Consider the following 22307-nt stretch of genomic DNA (forward strand, 5'->3'; position numbering starts at 1 on the left):
CTTTGGGCTTCCTCCACCCTTGCAGACCTGGCTCCTCTGATTTAGGGAGTTCTCCAAGGGCTGTCAGGAAATAGCAGGGGTACCTGGGGTCAGAGTGATGCCGGGTGGGGACAGGTGTGCACCAGGCAGCATGATGAGTACAAGTCAACACTGAGTGTTTTCGTTCCAGAGTGGCAAGCTAGTAACTAAGATGTTCCAAAAGATCCAGGATCTGATTGATGACAAGGACGCTCTGGTGTTCGTCCTGATTGACGAGGTAGGCATGTTCAGACATTAAACCTGTGGTGGAGGAAATTCAAGACTGAGTGCCTCTTACTGCTGTCAGGGCACAGCCAGCCCCTGGCCCAGCCCAGCCTCCATCAGGCGGTCGCTGTCTCATGCAGCCCTGTCCTCCTTGCCATCCTGCATGTTAAGCTTCTGGCACACACGGACACCTGACACCCATTCATTTGTTCATTCACTTGCTCAGTTGACATGTTCTGTGGCTGCCCTGTGGGGCCAGTGCTGTAATTTTTTTCCGTTGCTCTGTCCCCACAGGTGGAGAGCCTCACAGCTTCCCGCAACGCCTGCAGGGCAGGCACTGAGCCTTCAGATGCCATCCGTGTGGTCAACGCTGTCTTGACCCAAATCGATCAAATTAAAAGGTACTACAGTCATGTGCCACTTAACAATGGGGGTGCATGCACTGTTAGGTCATTTTGTTGAATGAACAGCATAGAGGCACTTATACAAACCCAGATGGCATAACCACTGCACACTTAAGCTATATGGTACAGCCTTTTGCTCCTCAGCTACAAGCCTGTACAGCAAGCATGTCAAACTCCCATCCCTGCCCTCATTTGGCTCGCCCTGTTCACCCTGGGAGGGCTGCACGCCTGTTGCCAGAGTCCAGGTGAAGCTGATCTTCCTAGGGGCTCCCTGGCCACACAGCTGCTTGTGAACCATCTGTATGCTGACCACGGTCCCTGAAGGCAGCACTGCCCCTGTGCTCAAGCCTACCAGGCTGGGAAGCGTGCTCCCAGGGCACCTTGTGCCATCCTAGGTCGGAGAGCAGAGTGGCAGTGGTGGCTCTCTTGGAATTTGGAAGCTAGAGGGGGAAGTAGCTGGTGAAGGGGATTTTAAGTCTGCTCCATGGTTGGCGATAGCTGTGTGATGAGCAGTTGTATGCTGTGCCCAGGCAGACGGGGTGTAGGTACTGGGGGAGGGGACAGAGATGGAGCAGTCATGGATGCCCTCAGAGATTAGACCTTTACCACAATTGAAAGGAGTAAGGGAACAACCAGCAGGTGTCTAGGAGAGCTTTCCAGAGGGCAGAGCAGTGACCAGAGCAAAGGTCCCCAGAGAGTGGGCCTGGCACGCTATGTGTGACCAGGAGCTCAAGAGTTGCAGGACCTCAGGAGGCCTCATGGGCTGGTATTGGGATAGGAAGGATAGCTAGCTGAACGACAGCTAAGTGCCCAGAGCTTGCAGGCAGCTCCTGACAATCCCTGTGTAGGGTAGGGAGTCACAGGCATGGGGTGACTGGTCCTCGCTCCTCTGCCTCCAGGCACTCCAATGTGGTAATACTGACCACTTCCAACATCACGGAGAGGATCGACGTGGCCTTCGTGGACAGGGCTGACATCAGGCAGTATATCGGGCCCCCCTCTGCAGCAGCCATCTTCAAAATCTACCTCTCCTGTTTGGAAGAACTGATGAAGGTGCTTTGATGTTTTTTCTCTTACTAACAAGTAGATTTTTTATATTTTTATAATTCCTTGACATAGGTTAAAATAGTTTGAATATACCTGGTAGAGTAAGGTATTTTGACAAGGAATTAACCATTTCTTTAGATTGAAAATTTCAGTTATATCTGGCAAGTTGCATTAATGGTCAAAATCATGGCCACTGACTCAATATTTTTGCTCTTTTAGCACAAAATTATCATCATGGTTGTTTGATTTACCTGCAGGCAATGAGTGGGTAGGAGGTGTGTGGGCTGTGGTCAGCATGCCTGGCAGGTTCTGGTTCTGACGGCCTTTGCAAGTGATCCGCTCTCTGGGCCTCATTTCTCTCCCCTGAAAGAAGAGCAGTGGAGGCCCTGGTTGCCAGGGAGGCCATCTGACAGGAGGCTCTGGTTCACGGGGAATCATCCTGACTAGACAAGATGCTCACAGCCTGTCATCGGCTACGGTGTTCATGTCCCTTTGGTCCCGTGTTCTGGTGATAGCAGTGAATGCAGCAATGTTCACAGTCTCTCATAATTCAGTCTAACAGGGACCTGACCTGTGCCTGGTGCCAAGAGCTCTGGGCACTGGGAGGACATGGGCTGTAACCAAGCCAGCTAACAAATGGGCATTTACATGGTGATCATAGTAAGGCATCATTGTAATTACTGATGGGGTGGAATCAACACCCCCCAACCTTGCAGCCACCTCCTGGCACCACGGATCTGGAACCCCAACATCCTCAATAAGGATGACACAGCCTCTGTGGCAGGGACAGGAGAGCTGGGCTCAGCACTCTCCTGGTGTGCACATCCCATCCTACTTTTCTGGGGAGTGGGAGAGGCAGAGAGGTCCCAGGGAGCTTTGACTTGAGACCCCAAGTGGCCATCAGAAGTGTTGCGGCGCAGTACTGCTGCTAAGCAGCCAGTGCGATGGCAGGTAGGAGCAGTTCTGTGAAAACTGAGCCCTCAGTGGGGTGTTGTACTCACACTTGTGCTGTGAATCCAGGGATGTTCTAAGGTTCAGCCAAGTGCATGGACTTTTTCTGGGAGCTGAGCATGTGGGCAGGGGTAGTTCTTACACAGATTACAGGAAGCTAGGGTATTCCAATGCTACAGTGGAGATTAGGCTGGTCCTGAAAGCTGATGTGTGATTGTGCCCTCTCTGTCAGGAGCCTGAGGTCTGCCATCTCACACAAGCCTGCAGGACGGTGCCTGATAGTGGCGGGGTCGCAGGGGCAGCTCGGGAGGCTGCAAGGGAGCCTGAGGTAGTCAGTCACTTAGGCCGGGGTCAAAATACATCGAGCTCAAACCCTGCCTCTTAATTTTACCCACGACCCTCATCAAACCTCCAAAATGTGCAGAGGAAGTCTTTCCTTCATTCTTCTCTCCCCTGGCTCCCAAAAAAAACAGTTCATGTTGAAATTCATTCAGTGGTGGCAGTCTGGCAGCCCACTGTGGCTACTTGGCAAAGAACATCCAACATGCAGGCTTGTGGTCTACAAGGTGCACTCTGACTCAGATCCTGGGTGTGTCATTCTACCAAATGAGAGTCTTATCTTGAAAACATCAAACAGACCCTCCTTGAAAGGCAAAGTCCTGGCTCCAAAGCCCAGCTCTGCCGTCTGTGGGTTGTGTCATGTCCTTGAAACCAAATATCAGACTGAACTTCCATGTTGACACGTGACATGTGAAGACACATTTTGGCCAAAAGCATAGAAGAGGCTGAGTCACTGCTGGTTTCTGAGACGTGTTTTGTTGTTTGTATTCTTGCCTTTGTTTGAAGAATCGGAGATGTGTGTTGGGGAGGAGTGTGTGCGTGCGTGTTCACGGGCACCGGCGAGAGATCGGGGAAACCAGCCTATTTCCCCGTCAGCTGTGCTTGTTAAATGGCCCATTTGCGTTTTGTAAGATGTGATGTGCTTGCTCTTTCCATGCTGTCCTGTTGCTGACATATGCATTCTGCCCCTGTCTTCCCAGTGTCAGATCATATACCCTCGCCAGCAGCTGCTGACCCTCCGAGAACTGGAGATGATTGGCTTCATTGAAAACAACGTGTCGAAGTTGAGCCTCCTTTTGAGTGAAATTTCAAGGTGCGAATGGACCTAATTTTTGTAACCAAGAAAAGTCCATTTGCTGTAGTGATAGGGAGTCAAAATTGACTGTAGCCGTCTGGGGTCAGGGTTTGGGGTCAGAAGATAGAGAGTTGAACCCCAAGTCATCATACACAGGCTGGGGGAGCTTCGGGAGCCCCCTAGCCCTGGGTTCCTGGTCCAGAGCTGCTAGAGCTTTTAAGTTCTCAGATGGCTTTGGGGATCAAATGTAGGTGGAGAAATGGGGCAGAGCCTCCAAGGACAGTTAGAATTCAGGGTAAAGTGGAGAGAAATCTGCGAGGCCGCAGGCACCATGTGTGCAGGGACCTCAGGTGGGTTGCACTGCCAAGGGCCAATTCCAGAGAACTTCTGAGTTCTGACCAGAGTTTGAACTTTATTCTGAGGTCGTGAGACGTGTGGAAGGTTTTGAATGAAGGGATAGCATAAAAAACAGTATTATTATTATTTTCATATATATATAATTATTTTTATACTTTTAGAGTGGGAGAAAGTAGAGGGGGGAAGAGAGAAAGAGAAACATCAGTGTGATAGATCAGTTGCCTCTCATACACGCCCTGATTGGGTTGGAACCCCCAACCTGGGTATGTGCCCTGACCAGGAACCTAACTGGTAACCTTTCATTGCACAGTACAGTGCTCCAACCAACTGAGCCACACTGGCCAGGGTAGGAATAGTACTTTTTAAAGACTTTAAAAAAAAAACTTATTTCAGAGAGAGGAGGAAAGATAGGAAACATCAATGATGAGAGAGAATCCTTGATCGGCTGCCTCCTGCACACCCTCTACTGGGGATTGAGCCCACAACCCGGGCATGTGCCCTGACCAGGAATTGAACCGTGACCTCCAGGTTCATGGGTCAACACTCAACCACTGAGCCACACCAGCTGGGCTAAAGGGTATTTTTTTGGATTATCTGTTGAAGAAATTTAAATCAGTTGAGATGAAACAGAGGGGAGCAGTTCAGAAATTTGTACGAAGATTAATAAAGATATGAGGTAATCCATGCCGCTGGGCAGGCGTTGGGTCCCTGAGCCCAGCAGTGCCTGTAGGTGGCACATCAGGGCAGCAAGAACCCTTCCCCACCTGGAGCAGTAGCTGAGGGCTACTCGAGGGGTGTAAGAGAAGGGATGGGTAGGAAAACCAGTCCTAAAACACAATTGTTCACTTGATATCCCCGAACTTGGCTTACATTCACAGGAAGAGCGAGGGCCTCAGTGGCCGTGTCTTAAGAAAACTCCCTTTTCTGGCTCATGCCCTGTTCATTCAGGTAAGTCTTCCACAGCCACTCTCCACCTCTGGGTACTTTTCTCTTTACCACCCACTCTGTCCAGCAGTGTCTGGCCTTGCTAGGAGTCACACTTAATGCCATTGGGATAGCTGCCTTATTTCACCTCAGTTTCTAAAGGGACAGGCTCCTGGGGCTTAGGAGGTGCTAGCCTTGGTGCCTTAGTGGTGGGACCCGCCAAGCCCTTTGGGAGGAGGTGGCCATGCTGTGTGTCTCTGCTCGAGCACATCCAGAGCTCACAGCCAAGCCTCCGAGAGGTGCTCATGCCCCTTGGGTCTGGGCCAGCTCGCTCAGAACAGCTGCCCGGAGTTGCCTCTCTGGCGTCGGCATCATGGAAGAGATGAGTGCTGCCAGTGGCCCTCAAAGGCGAGGGTCACCCCTCAATTCCTTCGTATCTATCCTTCCAGGCTCCCACTGTCACCATCGAGGGCTTCCTCCAGGCCCTGTCTCTGGCGGTGGACAAGCAGTTTGAAGAGAGAGAGAAGCTTTCCTCTTGTGATTGATTGAGCAGGGCTCCCTGCCTGTGGTTTTCAAATCATGCATGCAACCAGTGAGGTCACTTCCCCAGAAATCTGTACAACGTGGCATAGACCTGCAGGGCCAAGCATTATGAAAAGAAAGTGCTGTATTTATATATTTTAAAATGCATGTTAGAAGGCAGGTGGCCTGTCATTTTCACTGTTTTAAAGGGAGATAGTTCAAGTTCTGTTATCTCTTTGTACAGACCTGTCTAGATGTGTTTCATCCTGCCTGTGGTTGATCGGACACAAAATGTTTACAAATTTTGTTTAAAAATGATGACTAGTATAGGTTAGAGAAACAAAAGAGAAATTACATTGCCGTAAATAAGAATCTGGTCATAGCATTAAAAATGTAAAAATCACTCAAGATAGAAGGTGGCACTTGCTACCTGCAGTGAGCTTGTTTTACTTACTGCAGACATTGCAAAGACTATTTAATGCATAAGGAAAAGCTATTCCTGTGTTACAGAAATCAAGAAAAAATTCTAGGTAAAGTGTTCTTCACAGCAGTCAGATGTGGCCTCCTTGTGGGAAGGCAGTCCTCGACGTTCCTCCGAACGCCTGTCAGATGCCCCTCAGCCACGCAGGCAAGGGTGCAGCAGCGCCTCTCCCTGCATTCAGTTCAGTAGCGTTATCACAGTTCAAGTGAAAATTCACATTAACAGATGTGAAACAACTGGCCATTAATTGGTATATTCCACAGAATATTATGTTTTGCTTTTATCTCACGCTAAAATAAATTTTATATTAGTGTTTTGTACACATTTTTTAAAGAACGTGTTACCTTTGGTTATACAGCTTTTTTTAAGTATTAAAACTTGTGTGTTTTTTCCAGAATTTTCTTGTTTTGTTTCTCTTATCTCTCCCAGGCTCTGAATATTATTTAAAATTTGCTCACACGATTACTTAACTTTTAGCCTGTTTTATGCTTTGGGGATAAGGCAGAAGAGTCTGTGCCTGTTTTGTGGGAACTGCACACACAGCTGTGGGGAGGGTTTCAGGCTGCACGGTGGAGGATCCCCAAGGCCATGGTACACTCTGTGCCATCTGCCATCTGTGCTTTCCTAAAGACCCTATAATGGGGTAAGGTGGGGTCTGGGTACCAGGACAGAAGGGGGTGGGATGCTCCACACCCTAGTATTGGGGCAGGAGTAGGCAGGGACCATGAAACTACTTCATTTCACAGGTTTGCTGCTGAAATGCCCAATGTCCAGGGACCCAGGTGGAAGGAAGGGGTCTGGGGAGGAAAGGGAGAGCCTGGGGCACGGTGGATAATGAGATAGACAGCAAGGGAGGCAGGCATGGGGAAGGGAGCCCAGAAAGATGGGGTGGGCAGGGCCTTAGAGCCCAGGCTCTGCCGGCAGAGGATGAGAGATTTGGGGGTGGGTGGGGGCTATTGGTAACATTCACCAGACCTAGACTCATTTCCCAGAAAGTGGGTTCTAGGGGTTTGTGGGTGCAGCTGACACATCTTCCCATGGGCCACTAGAGGGCGACACCACTCTGTGGGATGGGATGGAGGGAGTTGAGGGCTCACTAAGGCCCCAGATGGAAAGATGGTCCGCAGAGGTGGCCAGCCCGGCCATGTGTCCCTGTTCAGGCCCTGCAGTCTCTCCATCCTCCCTACAAGCCATGTTTGTTCATGAGCTTGCATGTGTGTGTGTGTGTGTGTGTGTGTGTGTGTGTGTGTGTGTGCAGGGGAGGGGGTGGGGCAGGGCATGGGAACTTGCCTCCTCAGGACCTAGCTCACCAGACCTGTAGAGAGAAGGGACATAGGCCATTCCCACACCCACACGTCCTTCCAGAGGAGGCCTCTGCTTGAGATGGGAGGGCCAAGGTATGAAGAGGGGTCATGCCTGGGGCCGCAGGCGAGGACACAGAACCTGCGCAGGCTGTCATGGGCACCTTCTGGGATGCAGTCAATCCCTGAGATGCACAGGCCTGACAAGGCTAGTTCCCACTGCCCTGCCCGTGAGAGTCAGGTTTGTGAAGGGGTGGGTGGAACCATGTTCCTGTGCTGGGCCACTCATTCCCCATTGGTGATGCAGACCAGAGCGCTGTCCCCAGCAAGTCCACAGGGCCATAAGACTCAAGGGAGGGGAGCGTGAGCACCACGGATGCCATGTGTGTGACTACACCTGGTCCTTTCTGAGTCTTCCAAATTAGTGGGCACGAGCCATGGACCTGAGTCCCCTGGGGCACTGCAGCCATGAGGGGCAGGGACATGCCGAGGGAACCACTGGTCAGCCAAGCCTGAGGGCGTCTGGTCCTGCCAGGGTCCTTGGTTTCTGCAGGGCCAGGTCGTGAGTGAACGTTGAGAATAGGTGTGTCCCCCGCACGCTGCTCCCCATGTGGGGTTGGTTTCTGAGGGTTCCACTTGGCCTTCCCCACTAGGATGGCTCTCATCCCCAGGCTAGGGGCCTTCCCCACTGTTGGGATGGCCCGGACTGCCAAGTGTGTCAATCCCAATGACCCATGGGGCAGGGGACGCGCCAATGACTCCTGGAAGCTGCAACTGTACGAGGCTCTAGCCGCACCAGCTCTGGTTGGCCCAGCCACGGAGGAGGCCCCAGGCCCCTCTGCACAGGCCAGAGGGAGTTGCGTGGAAAGGCCAGTGCCTAACTTTGGGAAAGTTACTCTGGGTTGGTAGCCCTGGGGGCTATCGTGATGAGCTGATGGCCCTAACCCTGGGAAAGATGAAGTGGCTTGGATGCAGGTGGAGATGCAAGATCATGGCAGAGACGGTGCTCCCCAAAACTCCACCTCTGATCGTTCGCTTCCCCAGCCTCCCTTGAGTAGGTGTGGCCTGTGGGGTGAGAAGTGGGATATAAGGAGCTTCTAAGGCAGATGACCGGCTCCCCAGGGGGAAAGCAGCCCCCACACCGCCACCCCCCAGGGGGAAGGCAGCCCCCACTCCGCTCCGCTCATCCCGGCCCCACTGTGCCTGCCCGCCACCCCTGTGCTCTGAGCAAGAACGGGCATCGCTGAGTCCAGCCGTCACACCTGCACTCGGGCGAAGCTGCTCACCTGCTGTGGAAATGGCTCAGGGCAGTAACAACACCCAGGACTGAAGGTGACGAGGACGTGCCCCTGCCATTGAGGCCAGTGAGGCCTCCATTCAGAGACTCAGACTCCTCGTCGGAGGCACCACTCAAGGCCCAGGACAGAAGCGATGGCTCGTGGGGGCACTGGCTGTGACTCCTGTCACCATGACGAGGCTCCCGGAAAACCTCTCTCGGCTGAATTATCCTTTTTAACCGGAAATGCTGTTTCTCTGTCACCCGAGCTATCATTTATGACAGGAGACCCGCTTCCTCTATCACCCGAGTTATCATTTATGACTGACATCATGTTCTCTAAAACCTGGGTTATTTATGACTAGAAACCCTCCTCTAAAACCTGAGCTATCACGTGACTGGAAACACTTTGTGTATAATCACCTGAATTATCGTTTATGACTGGAAACGTTGCTTCTCTGTCACCTGAGTTTTGATTTAGGACAGGAGACATTCTTCCTCTATAACCTGAGTTATCATTTATGACTAAAAACAGTTGTTCTCTATAAAACAAAGACTGGAAACATTTTGTTTTCTGTCACCTGAATTCTCATTTATGATTGGAAATATTTTACTTTCACCGGAGTTATTGTTTGTGACTGAATACATTCTTGCTTTATCACCAGTTATCTTATATGACTGAAAAATTCTTCCCCTGGAACCCGAGTTGTCATTATGACTGAAAACCTTTCTCCTGTATAACCTGAGTTACTACTTATGATTGAAAATATTTTGTTCTATTACCTGAATTACTATTTATGACCCCGAATTTTGTTTCTCAAGTACCTCATAATTTTTTCTCTATAACCTGAATTATATTAATACTGAAAACCTTCTTCCTCCAAAGCTTTCGTTATCATATTATTGAAAACGCTTTGTGTCACCTGAATTATCATTTGTGACTGGAAATGTGTCTCTATCACCTGAGTTATCACTTATGACTTGAGACATTCTTCCTCAATCAGCTGAGTTATCATTATGACTGAAAACATTTTATTCTCTATCACCTGAGTTACAATATTTGACTGGAAACCATCTCCCTCTAATCTGAATTACCATTTATTACTGAAAACATTTTGTTCTCTATTACCTGAGGTAACGTTTATGACTGGAAATCTTTTTCTTCTACTACCTCAGTTTTCATGTATGACTAGAGGTCCCGTGCATGGGTGGGGTCCCTCTGGGCGACCTGCAGGGATCGGGCTGAAACCCGCAGTGCAATGCCACCTGCAGCTCCTACCTGCTGCTCCGCTCATCCCGGCCCCACTGTGCCTGCCACAGGCTTGTGCCCAATCAGTCCCCATCAGGAGAGGTTCGCACTGCTGCAGGGGAATGGCCTGAGGGATCGGGCTGAAACCGGCTCTCTGACATCCCCCGAGGGGTCCCAGATTGCGAGGGCACAGGCCAGGCTGAGGGACCCCACTGGTGCACCATCATCTAGCCGGGGAGGGACTGCGGGAGGGCTCCAGTGCATGTCCGGCCCATCTCACTCAGTCTCTATCTACAGGACCCCAGCAGCAAGCTAACCTACCGGTTGGAGCATCTGCCCCCTGGTGGTCAGTGCACGTCATAGCAAGCAGTTGAGCAACCTTAGCATATCATTAGTGTATTATGCTTTGATTGGTTGTTCGATTGTTCTGTCATTCAGTCTATTTGCATATTACCCTTTTATTATATAGGATGGGAAACATGCTCCCTCTAATTTCATGACTTAATCTCACTCTCCCTCTAATTTATGACTTAAAACATATTGTTCTCTATCAACTGAGTTGTCATTTATGAATGATAAGGTTTTTCTGTCAACTTATTTATTACTTAAGACAGGCAACATTCTTCCCCTATAACCTGAGTTATCATTTATGACTGGAAACATTTTTCCTATTTCATCTGAGTTGTCATTTATGACAAAAAATGTTCTCTATAACCTGAGTTACCATTTACAATGGAAAAATCTTCTTTTTCAATCATCAGAGTTAGCATGACTGAAAACATCTTGTTCTCTGTCATCTTAAATAACATGTCGAAAACTGTTTCTCTCTAACCTGAGTTATCATTTATGATTGAAAACATTATGTTCTTTCTCCAGAGTTATGACTGGGAACCTTTTACTCTATAACCTGACTTACCATTTATTACTGAAAACCTTCTTCCACTATAATCTGAGTTACCATTTATGACTGATAACTTTTTTGTTCTCCCCCTGGCCAGGTGGCACAGTTGGTTGGAGCATCGTCCTGTACACTGAAAGGTTGTGGGTTTGATTCCCAGTCAGGGCACATACACAGGTTATGGGAGGCAATTGATCCATCTTTTTCTCTCCCTTCCACTCTCTCTAAAAATCATGTTTAAAAAACATATCCTCAGGTGAGGATTTAAAAAATAAAAACCTTTTTGTCCTCTATCATCTGATGGCTAGAAACTTTCTCCCCTATATCCTGAGTTATTATTTATTACTGAAAACATTCTCCGTCTAATGTGAGTTGTCATTTACGACTGAAAACCTAGCTCTAAAACCTGAGTTATCATGTACAACTAGAACCTTCCTCCTCTATAAACTGAATTTTCATTTATGATTAAAAATACTTGGTACTCTACCAATTGATATGTCATTAATTAATGACATTTTTCTACAGCGCCTCACTTGTTATTTCTGACTAGAAACTTTCTTCAAATATTGCCTGAGTTATCATTTATGATGGGAACATTTTGACCTCTGTCATCTGAATAATAGTTTATACCTGGAACGATTCTTTCTCTCTCACCTGTGTTATTATTTGTGACTGGAACATTCTTCCAGTGTCACCTGAGCTACCACATATGACTGAAAACATTTTGTTCTCTATCACCTGAGTTATCCTTTATGACTAAAAACCGTTTCACTCTATAACTGAGATATTATTTATGACTGGAAACACTAATCAGATGTATCATTTATGACAAAACATTTTGTTCTCCATCAACGGAGTTGTCATTTATGGTGGGAGATGTTTCTTTATCACCTTATTTACCATTTGTAACAGGTCACTTGAGTTATCATTTATGACTGGAAACATTCTTCCCTTATCACCTAAGTTGTCATTTATTCCAAAAATATCTTCTTCTATAATCTGAATTATTATTTATGACAGAAAGCCTTTTTAAAAATCATCTGAGTTATCATTTATGACAGCAAACATTTTGTTCTCTATCATCTTAAATAGCATTTATAACTAGAAATGTTTATCACCTGAGTTATCATTTGTTATTAACAACATTATGTTTTCTTTCTCCAGAGTTATCATTTATGACTGGAAATCTCACCGTATAACCTGAGTTGGCATTTATGTCCTCTATCATCTGATACAATTTATACCTGGAAATGTGTCACTATCACCTGTGTTATTATTTGTGACTATAAATATAGAATATTTCTCCCTCTATAAATGGAGTTACCATTTATGACTGAAAACCTTCTGCTATAACCTGTGTTATCACTTATGACTGGAAACATTTTGTCCTCTATCATCTGAATTATAATCTATGACTAGAAATGTTGTTTCTCTATTACCTGTGTGATCATTTATGACTGAAAACATTTTGTGCTCCCTCACCTCAATCATCACTTATTACTGTATATGTTTCTCTGTCAACTGAGTTATAAATGTGACAGGAAACATTCTTCCTCTATAACCTGAGTTATCAATTATGACAAAACATTTTTCTTCTATAACCTGCCTCATTATTTATGACTGAAAACCTTCTTCCACTATTACCTGAGTTATTTATGACTGAAAACATTTTGTTCTTTACCACCTCAGTTATTATTTATGGCTAGAAATGTTTCTCTATCACATCTATAATAATAAAAGTGAAATATGCTAATTAGACCGCACAGCCGAATGACCTTCCGGACAAAGCCCGGGCTGTGAGGGCCGAGCCCCTTGCATGGATTTCTTGCATTGGGGCTCTAGTGAATTATAATTTATGACAGGAAACATTCTCCCACTATCACCTGATTTATCGTTATGACTCAAAACCTTCTTTCATTTTAAGCTGAGGAATTATTCTTTATAACTGAAAACATTTTGTCCTTCCTCATCTGAATGATAACTTATTATTGGGTATGTTGTTCCCAACTTGTGTTATTTATGAATGGAATCATTCTTTTCATATAACCTGAGATCATTTATGACTGAAGCAATTATGGTCTCTGTCATTTGTGTTATCATTTATGACTAGAAACCTTCTTCCTCTATAACCTGAATAACAACTTATGACTGAAAATCTTTTTTCTCTATAACCTTAGTTATCAGTTATGACTGAAAACCTTCACCTGTAATAACCTGAATCATCATTTATGTCTAAAAATATTTTGTTTTCTATCCCTTAAATGATCATTTGTGACTATAAATATCCTTTATCACCTGAGTCATCACTTATGATTGAACACCTTCTTCATCTATAGCCTGAGTTACCATTTATGACTGAAAACATTTTTATATTGACCGAGTTATCATTTATGATGGAACCTCATGGTTCCCTTTATGACTAGAAAGTTTTTTCATGTTGGTTATCTTTTATGACTAGAAAATTTTTCTCTATCATCTTATTTATCACTTATGACTTAAAATTTTTCTTTCTATATCTCTTGATTTATCATTATGACTGAAAAATCTTCTTTCTCTATAATAGGGGTGGGGGACGTCCGGCCCATGGGCTATATAAGGCCTGAAAAATCATTTGGTCTGGCCCTGCCAAGGCAGTAGGGGCGAGTTAATTAAATGTTTGACTAAATATAGCAGGCTAATGTTTCAGTTGATAGTTTTGTATGGCCCGTGAATGATGTTATAAATACCCAAATGGCCCTTGGCAGAAAAGAGGTTCCCACCCCTGCTCTATAACCTGAGTTATCATTGATGACTGGCTTCCTTTTTTCTTCATCCTTTGACTTATCACTTATGCTTGGATACCTTTATTTTTATTGCCTGTTATTTTTTTGAATCCTCGCACAACCACATCAGAATTACAACTAAACTATAGAACAGCCACCTTTCAGAACTACCTGGAATCTAGCTGAATGGAAGTCCTGCAACCGCGGATATAAAGAGGAACCACATCAAGACTGGTAGGAGGGGTGGAGACAAGGAATGGGCTGGCCCCACCCCCATGTGTGTTGGATAAAAATAGGGAGGGATATCTTGGATGCAGATACCCGCCCCCCCTCCCAGGAGTAAGGGGTCCCAGCTCCATAGCAGGAACCCCAGCCCAGGTTTCCTGTGCCAGGAAGAGAACTTCCCATAACTTCTGGATTTATAAACAAAGTTGGGTTGTAGCTGAGTGAGACAAAGGGCTGCAGGAGTCCCAGACAGTTCCTCTTAAAGGGCCCATGTGTGGACTTACTCAGACTCACTGGCTCTGAGCTCCAGTGCTGGGGCACCAGGGACATATGGGGAGGAACCAAGTAGTCTGGCATGGGAGGAGGAGAGAGCTGGAGGGACAGCTTTCTCCCAGACAGAAGTGCTGTCAGAGGCCATTTGTCCTCTTCTGGGCCCTCTCCCACAGAGCCAGCAGAAGGGCACCATATCTGAGTCTCCATAACCTGGCTAACACTGTTCCCCCTGCCCTGGTGATTCCCTGAGACCCCACCTCACCCAACTTGGAGCCTCACCCAGGCTGCTTCCAGTGTCTTTTCCATACAAATGGCCTGTCTTGGTTTATGCTTAGAACTTCCCTGAAAGCGTGCTGCATACTTCCTACTAAGTGGCCCCAGACCCAGCTCTAGAGGCAGCTGGCCTTAGTTTGCAGCTTGACCGCTCCTGGGCACCTCCAAGCCCAGCACAGTAGTAGCTCTCTGCAGATTGCTTTGTAGCTCATGCTGAGTGGCTCCTGGCAGGGCATCGTTGGTGGCTCACCTTGGCCTGTACCTCTTGAGATGCCCCAGAGCCCACACATCCTGTGGACAACTCCAGTCCACATCAAAACACCACCCAACCTCCTCCACAAGGGACACACTCAAGGGGTGGACTCAGTAGGCACCAGGGCCCTGTTGAATAGATTCTGCTCCATGGTGTCAGCCCCTGCACAGCTGGTCCTCCACAGTGGTTGCAGCTGGTCCTCACGCCAATCAGCCTGGGGGTAAACCCCTCCCATTGAGATGCCAACAGCAATCAAGGTTCGACTGCAACAGGAGGTGTCCACAGCCCACACAGAGGGTGCACTTGGAGTGCCCAGCTCCGGTGATCAGGGGGGCTCTGCCACAGAACCCTACAGGACACCTCCTACAAGAGGCCACTTGACCAAGCCTGGGAGACATAGCAGCTCTACCTAATATGTAGAAACAACACAGGGAGGCAGCCAACACACGGAGACAAAGAAACGTGTCCCAAATAACTTCACTTACCTTTTATGACTTCAAACCTGGCTCTCCGTCCCTTGAGTTACTATTTATAACTTGAAACATTTTTTTCTCTATCGCCTTAGTTATAATTTATAACTGGAAGCACTCTTTTTCTACCATCTTATTTATCTTTTATGACTGAATCTTTCTCTGTCAACTGAGTAATTATTTATAAATGGAAAACTTTTTTCTGCATCACCCTATCATTTATGACTGGAAATCTTCTTCCTCTATTAACTGAATTATGTATATCAGAAACTTTTTCTCTCTCTCTCACACCCTATTTATCATTTATGACTAGAAATCTTTCTTTTCTAGCATCTGATTTATTCTTTATGACTAAGAACGCTCTTTGTATATTGCCTGAGTTTTCTATCATGTGAATTATCATTCATGTCTAGAATCCTTCCTTCGCTATTTCTTCAGTTATTGTTTATGACACAAAACCTGCTTCTCTGTCTCATTTATGACTGGAAACCTTTATTCTGTATCATCTGACTTAATTTATTGATGGAAACCTTCTTTATCACCTGAGTTATCATCTATGACTAGAAACCTTTTTCTATCACTCATGTTATCATTTATTACTAGAAACTGTCTTTCTCTATCACCCACGTTATCATTAATACTGGATACATACTCTCTGTATCTGATAAGTATCATCAGTGACTGGAAATCTTTCTTTCCCTCTCACCTAAGTTATTATTTGTACTAGAAAACTTTAAAAAAATAAACCTATGTAGTTTTATTAAGACAAACACTGACAGTGTGGTGTGAAGTTCATATTTAAACAAAGCTTTCACAGGAACCTAGCACATGCCTAAAGAGATTCCACAGTGAGGTTCTGGATGCAGGTCTAGGTGATGTCAAGTCTGATGGATCTTGCATGATTCAAGACAGCATTTGGGGTATTAAATAATTCTTAGGATTAAAAAAGAATTCTTTTGTGTTTTAAAGTGAACTACTACCCAAGTAGGAAACTTTAATCTTCCTTTTGAGACCAGGGCTTCTGAAATATTTCAACTCTTTTTTTTTTAAGGGTTTTTATTTTATTTTTTAATATATTTTTTATTGATTTCTAAGAGGCAGGGAGTGGGAGAGAGAGAGAGAAACATCAATGTTGAGAAAGAATCATTGATCTGCCGCCTCCTGCAGGCTCTCCCACCAGGGAGCAAGCCTGCAACCCAGGCATAAGACCTGACCGGGAATCAAACCGGTGACCTCCTGGTTCCTGGGTCGATGCTCAACCACTGAGCCACATCCAGTCGGGCTATTTCAACTCTTGAAGTGATTTAATGAACTTGCTGTTACCAATAGTTGCAGAGTTCAAAGTTCAAAACAGAAAGACTCTGAGAGTTTTCTACCCTAAGAGCATGGGACTTTCTCTTTACTCTCACACCTCCTAGTCCACCCTCTCCCCTCCCCAGATACCTCAGCCAGTGGCTTGGATGGGCAAGCTAATATTTATAACTTCACAACTATTGCTTCAAAAGTGTTTGGAAGGAACAGACCCAGGAACGCCCCTTTCAGCCTCCGGCCAATTTCCAGCATCTTATCCAGTCACCATCTTCAGAACCACCTCTAAGACCAGCCAACACACTATTGTTGTTTTTACTGCCTTAACTCCTTCCTGCCGAACAATCATGAGCTCCCAAATTCAACAGAATTATTCCACCGTGGTGGAGGCTGTGGTCAACAGCCTGGCCGACCTGCATCTGCCAGCTGCCCACACCTACCTCTCTCTGGGCTTCTATTTCAATCTCCACGATGAGGATGTGGCATTCCAGGGCGTGGGTCACTTCTTCTGTGATTTGGGGGAGAAGAAGCGCGAGGGTGCTGAGCATCTCTTACAGGTGCAAAGCCAGCGCGGTGGCTGCATTCTCTTCCAGGACGTGCTAAAGCCGTCCCAAGGTGGGCAAAACTCAGGACGCCATGGCAGCCGCCCTGGCCTTGGAGAGGAACCTGAACCAGGCGCTTTTGGAGCTGTAGGCCCTGGGTTCTACCCACACAGACCCTCAGCTTTTCTCTCTGTCTTTCCCTCTCTCTTCCACTCTCTCTAAAAGATCAATGGAAAAATATCCTCAGTTGAGGATTAACAAAGAAAGAAAGAAAGGCTCACCTTCAAGCATGACTAGGAGCCTTTGGAGCCCAGGGGCCTGCATCCCCTGGTGTCTGGCTTTTCCCTGAGCCTCTCCCCGAAACTACTAGTCGTTCTTTTAACCACCCTGGAGCCCTCTCCCATGCATCAGACCAAATGGAAACAATAAAGCTTTGTGCAGAAAAAAGAAAAGAAAAGAAAGAAAGAAAGAACAGCATTAAACTCAGACAGGGAACACCTAGGCTTATAAGTTTCAGGCATTCACAGCTTTTAAACAGTTTCTCATAGTCCTCATGTATTTATCTTTTTGAAAAGATAAAATATTCTGGACACAGAATCGCATCATCTTAGATCGCCTTTGACTGACACACCCATCCCACATGCCCACATAGGCTGCCACCCTCCAGCCAGCGCCCTTCCCCGACCCCAGACTCTGTGACCCCGGGTGGCTCCATGGAAAGTTTCAGTGGAGGGAGCATTTGCTCTGACTTCATACACGTGTTCAGAACCACACAGCTGCGTGCCTGGCTTAGAGGTGCTGGGGCCTCCCTGCCTGACCAGGCAATGAGCTGGCTGAGCCCAGAGCACATTTTCAGACTTAGCAGAAAATACAAGCATGATTCTCTCTGGCCCTGTGACCCAAGCTGAGCCTGCAGCTGTCCCGGGAGCGGGTGAGGACTCTTCTTCCCTCATTTACCGTACGGACTGGTGTCACCTTCCCCTTCGGGTGGTGGGTGCATCTGTGTGAGAAGCTCCAGCCTGCGGGATTGGGGCCCTGCTCACAGGGGGCGGGTATGTGGGTGATGTGGCTGGTGGCACTCTGCATTTCACCGTCCTTGTATCAGTCAAGAGAATCTAAGTCCAAATTACCCAATGCTTAGGAAACTGTGTACCCACGCCCTGTGTGTTTAGTTCAGCTTTCCTCCTGAAGACAGGAGGGACTGTGCCAGAAAGACTCCAACAGGATGGACAGATGGCAGGACTTGGCTTCCACTGAGCAGGCCTGGGACACACAGACAACCACACACAATTGTATGCACACAACCACATGCACACAATCAAATGCATGTGATTGCACACTCACGATCTCACACATTCACATGTGTAATCTGCTGTGAGCTTCAGAGTCTGCCCAGGTGTGTTGGCCCATGGCCACCATGCTCTCTCTGGTTTCGCTTGGACACACAGTAATGAGATGGCCACTCCCCATCAGTCCTGTGCACAGCTGTGGGCAGGTGGAAAGGGCTCAGAAACTGCCGACCTGCCTTGCAAGGTAGCTGTGGGCTTGCGGGTGTCGACAACCCAGCGTGCAGCGGCTTCTCCCTCTTGCAGAGCAGGGGCCACTGCCTTGCTTCTGTTGCCGGGGTCTATGTTTTCCCTACCGGTCAGCTCCCCAGGCAGAGTCTCCATGTCCCTCCTGCCCCCAGCCGTCAGCTCTGTCCTCCATGGGCTCAGGCCTGGTCACTGCTGACTCCACCGCACACAGCCTGTCACCCCGTCTCTCCTGCCCACACTTGAAGTCTCAGGCAGCTCTGCCACAGTTCCCCACTTGAGGAAAAAGGGCCGATGTCTGAGTGGCCTTGACATCCTAAACCCAACTAAGCAGGGACGGCCCCAAACCCAGCTAAGAGGCTAGATCTAACTGTTGGCTGTTGCTTTAAAACAACACACACACAAAACATTTCCTTTTAGTCATTTCAGAAAGAGTTCTTTTCTCTGCCTCCAGGCACACGGGAGGCCCCGAATTTAGCAATTGCGCCATCAGCGATGCTGACAGCAGGAGCCTTCGGGGATGGGGAGCACCCCTTCAATAACTCAGTGAGGACAGCAAACTGGGGCCTCCCGATCCGAGGGAGGGGCTTAGACATCCAGGAACATGAAGGAGCCATTTTCCAAGAAAAGCAAGACCAGGCTGAAACTTTCCGCTTCGCAGGCCCAGTCTCTGCTGGGGCCTGGCCCACCCTGCTGGGCCCTCCTTTCCGAGATGGACTGGCCGGGGTTCTCACCTCAGGGGAAGACAGGTAGCACTCGGCGAGGACGCCACAGTTCTGCCAGAATCGGCTGTTTCGGGCTCAATTTTCTACCCTTTGCATAAACTCGGCCAAACCAGCTCAGCCTTCCTCAAGTCGCACCTCTGTACTCGGGCCTCCGCACCCACTCAGCGGCGTGTCTGTGTTCTGCACCAGTGCTCGGAGGGGGGGCGTGGCCTCCCTGTGCCCACCGTTCAGTCCCACACTGCTTCCTTCTCAAGGGAACCGAGTGGCCTGCTCAGAGGACACGGTGGCCACGTGGCAGAGGCCCTCATCCCTACATCCAGGCCTCCCCCTGCCCATTACACCAGCTGCTCTAGACTGGGTCTGGGGGGTGAACTGCAGGCTTGCTGTCCACTTCATGGAGTAAATCAGAGAACTGATGGTGATAATAAGACCGTGCAACATCATCAGCTAGTAGCCCGCTCCTGGGTAAAAACTTCTGTGTCAGGACGGCCGGAGCCACGCAGGCCCAGCAGGGAAAGCCAACTCCTGGCCCACCAGCCAGCCACAGGCTTGTCATGTTTTCTACTGAGACGCGCGGCTTCTTTCATCTGCCTTTGAAGAACAATTGGCAAATGTTCCAGCTAGCTTTCCTTCAGCTTCACGTTGGGAATGGAAGGGAAGTAAGGCATTTCTCGGGCTGGACGGACAGATGGAGAAACCGTGTTCGCCCGCGTCCCGACTGTGTACTTTCCCGTTCTCCCTGCTCAGTGTTTACTTAGCACAAGAAGCGAGTATAATTACTGGGGACTAAATGTCCAGCCAGTGAACGAGGAGCTGTCAGGTTACAGTGATCAAAGGCTTTGATCTTAAATTGTGTGTATCTACCAAGCAGACCCTTCATCTCATTTTTGTAAGAAATTGGAGTTGACGCCTTGTTTGCACAGCATAAACCCTTCGGTCATGAAGACCCTTAGGAAGTGGGGTGCTCCCGGGCACCAAGGCTGAGCCCTCAGTGACAGACCAGGGTCCCGGGGAGCTGCTCACACCTGACGGCCCCCGCACTCTGAGCTGGCCTGGCCTCAGCTGACCTGCAATGGCTGGGGGAGTCCATCCTGTGCTCAGTCCAGGCACCTCATCCAAACGATGCCATAACGGCCTCACAGGTTACCGGGGGGTATTTCAAGCCAGGAGTACATTTTTGGTGTTTTTTTTATTTGTTTGTTTGTTTTTAATGTTTTTAAATTTATTTAGAGAGAGAGGGATGGAAACATTGATGAGAGAGAAACATTGATCAGCTGCCTCCTGCATATCCCCTACTGGGGATCGAGCCTACAACCTGGGCATGTGCCCTGACGGGGAATCGAACTAGTGACCTTTTGGTTCATGGGTCGATGCTCAACCAACTGAGCACACCGGCCAGGCACTGGCAGGCATTTCAGAAAGTGCTTCTTGAAGTGCTCGCTCCAAGGATGAGCACGCCTGCCTCGTGCATCATGTTATTCTTACATGAGCCCCGTTTGTCCCCCACATAAACCCTACTTGAGGTTTCCCTGTTATACTGGTGAGTGACTTGCCAGGGCCACGTGACTAGCAGCAGTGGCTCTGGGGCCACAATAAGCAGCACACAGAAGGCCAGGTCTGAGGCCAATGCCACACGCTGTCCTTTAGGAGGCCGCAGGCTTTATACACAAAGCAGCACTAAGAAGCTCAACCCTGAGAAAGCGGTTCTCAGCCAGCCTTGCTCTGTTCTTGTCTTGAGTTGACGGGGAGTTCTGAGCGGGGTGGGAGGGTGGGAGGGTGGGCACCGCTTTTTGTCTCCCCTTAAAGCGGAGGTGTCTGAGACCTGGGGGCTCGTCATCTGTTCCCTCAAATTACAGATTCCCATCTGTGGCACTGCCCACACTTTGCCTCTGTGGCTTTCTTTTCCTTCCCCCGTTGAGAGCAGGTTTTCTTGGGCTGGCTGGAAGGTTATGCGTCATCTTTATTCTTCCTTGGCTCTGGACTTGTCGTGGTTGCAGTTGGGCTGTTTCCCATCGACAACCTGAGCTGGTCATCATCAACGCCCCTCTCCTGTGTCCCCTCAGGTCACCTAACGCTCTCAGCAGGGTCTGTGGGTCCTGAGCTCCCCAAGCCCTTTCACCCTTGTGTCCTCCTTGCACTGTGGCTCCTGTAAAATCCAGGCCCCATGGGACTTGGCGCCTGGCTCCACTGTTCGGGGCTGAGAGGCACAGCTGATGACAGTCCTGCTCTCTGCAGGGTCCTTTCCCTTGAGCATCTGGACTTTTCTCCTTGGTTTTATGCTCTTAGTTGTTAGGATAGTGGTTACAGGAGCAGTGTTTTCCTCCCCGTGCCCTCTGGCATGCAGCGGACGCTGTCGGTCACAGTCTGGTTTCTCTTGTCATAAATCTTTTTATGTGTTTCCATGTTCACCACTATGTTTCTCTCCCCTGGGGCCCCTCGGATGCGGTGCCCCTCTGTCCTCAGTGCCTTCTTTCTTCTCGCTTCTCTCTCGTGTGCCTGCACCTGGCTGGGCTCACCCAGCAGCTGGGGCCTGGGAAGCCTTTACCCCTCTGAGTTCTGTATTTCAGCTACTGTGCCTCTCATTCCTGATGTTTCTGACTCATTCTCTTCATAACTGCTCCTTCCATGCTACACACCCCTTCCTCGTCTCCAGAGTGATCTGACGTTTCCTTGTTATTCTGTTAACGTGGAAGTGACACTCTGCTGTTGCCATGGTTGCTGTGGGATGTGACGTGCCCCCTGGAGTCTGAACACCTGGGCCTCCGTACAGAGCACCTGGGAAGCTGCGCACCTGTCGGTCCTCCCGACGCCAGTGCTGTCGCTGCATTTGACCTCAGACCCCGAGCCCTGACTGCCCTTTTCACAGCCACCATCTGTGTCGGCCTATTCACACATTTGGAGCTGTCAGCCCTCCTCCCCTTCCTTACTGCGATGTCGCATCTGGGTTCTGTCAAGTCTGTCTTCACATTTCTCTGTGAGGCCACAAGGCTGGTGCTCAGATGCGGGCGGGCAGATGGCTTCCCTGGGATGGCTCTGAGCATCCTCCCATTCTTGCCAGCTGACGAAGGCCCTATTTTCAAAAAAAAAAAAATGTTTTTTTTATCAATTTTAGAGAGAGAAAGGGTGAGGGAAAGACATATAGACACATCGATGAGA

At 48.2% G+C, this 22307-nt stretch overlaps 2 protein-coding genes across 2 annotated transcripts in view; both read left to right on the plus strand.

Moving 5' to 3' along the window:
* TRIP13 (thyroid hormone receptor interactor 13) overlaps window positions 1-6403 on the plus strand; it is a 21696-nt gene extending 15293 nt beyond the window's left edge. Inside the window, exons 9-14 of the mRNA XM_006762495.2 lie at window positions 170-256; window positions 538-644; window positions 1547-1700; window positions 3686-3798; window positions 5016-5085; window positions 5511-6403. Of these exons, the coding sequence (XP_006762558.1) occupies window positions 170-256; window positions 538-644; window positions 1547-1700; window positions 3686-3798; window positions 5016-5085; window positions 5511-5606 (627 nt within the window). The 3' untranslated portion in view covers window positions 5607-6403. The remainder of the gene's footprint in view (window positions 1-169; window positions 257-537; window positions 645-1546; window positions 1701-3685; window positions 3799-5015; window positions 5086-5510) is intronic.
* A 10296-nt stretch (window positions 6404-16699) lies between these two features.
* The window catches only part of NKD2 (naked cuticle homolog 2 (Drosophila)), a gene marked incomplete at its 3' end in the record, with an annotated part of 76719 nt that continues 71111 nt past the window's right edge, over window positions 16700-22307 (plus strand). The window contains exon 1 of the mRNA XM_015563115.1: window positions 16700-16967. Coding sequence (XP_015418601.1) covers window positions 16700-16967 — 268 coding nt within the window. The remainder of the gene's footprint in view (window positions 16968-22307) is intronic.

This window comes from Myotis davidii, unplaced genomic scaffold (genome assembly GCF_000327345.1).
Source record: "Myotis davidii unplaced genomic scaffold, ASM32734v1 scaffold135, whole genome shotgun sequence".
Classification (NCBI taxonomy): domain Eukaryota; kingdom Metazoa; phylum Chordata; class Mammalia; order Chiroptera; family Vespertilionidae; genus Myotis; species Myotis davidii.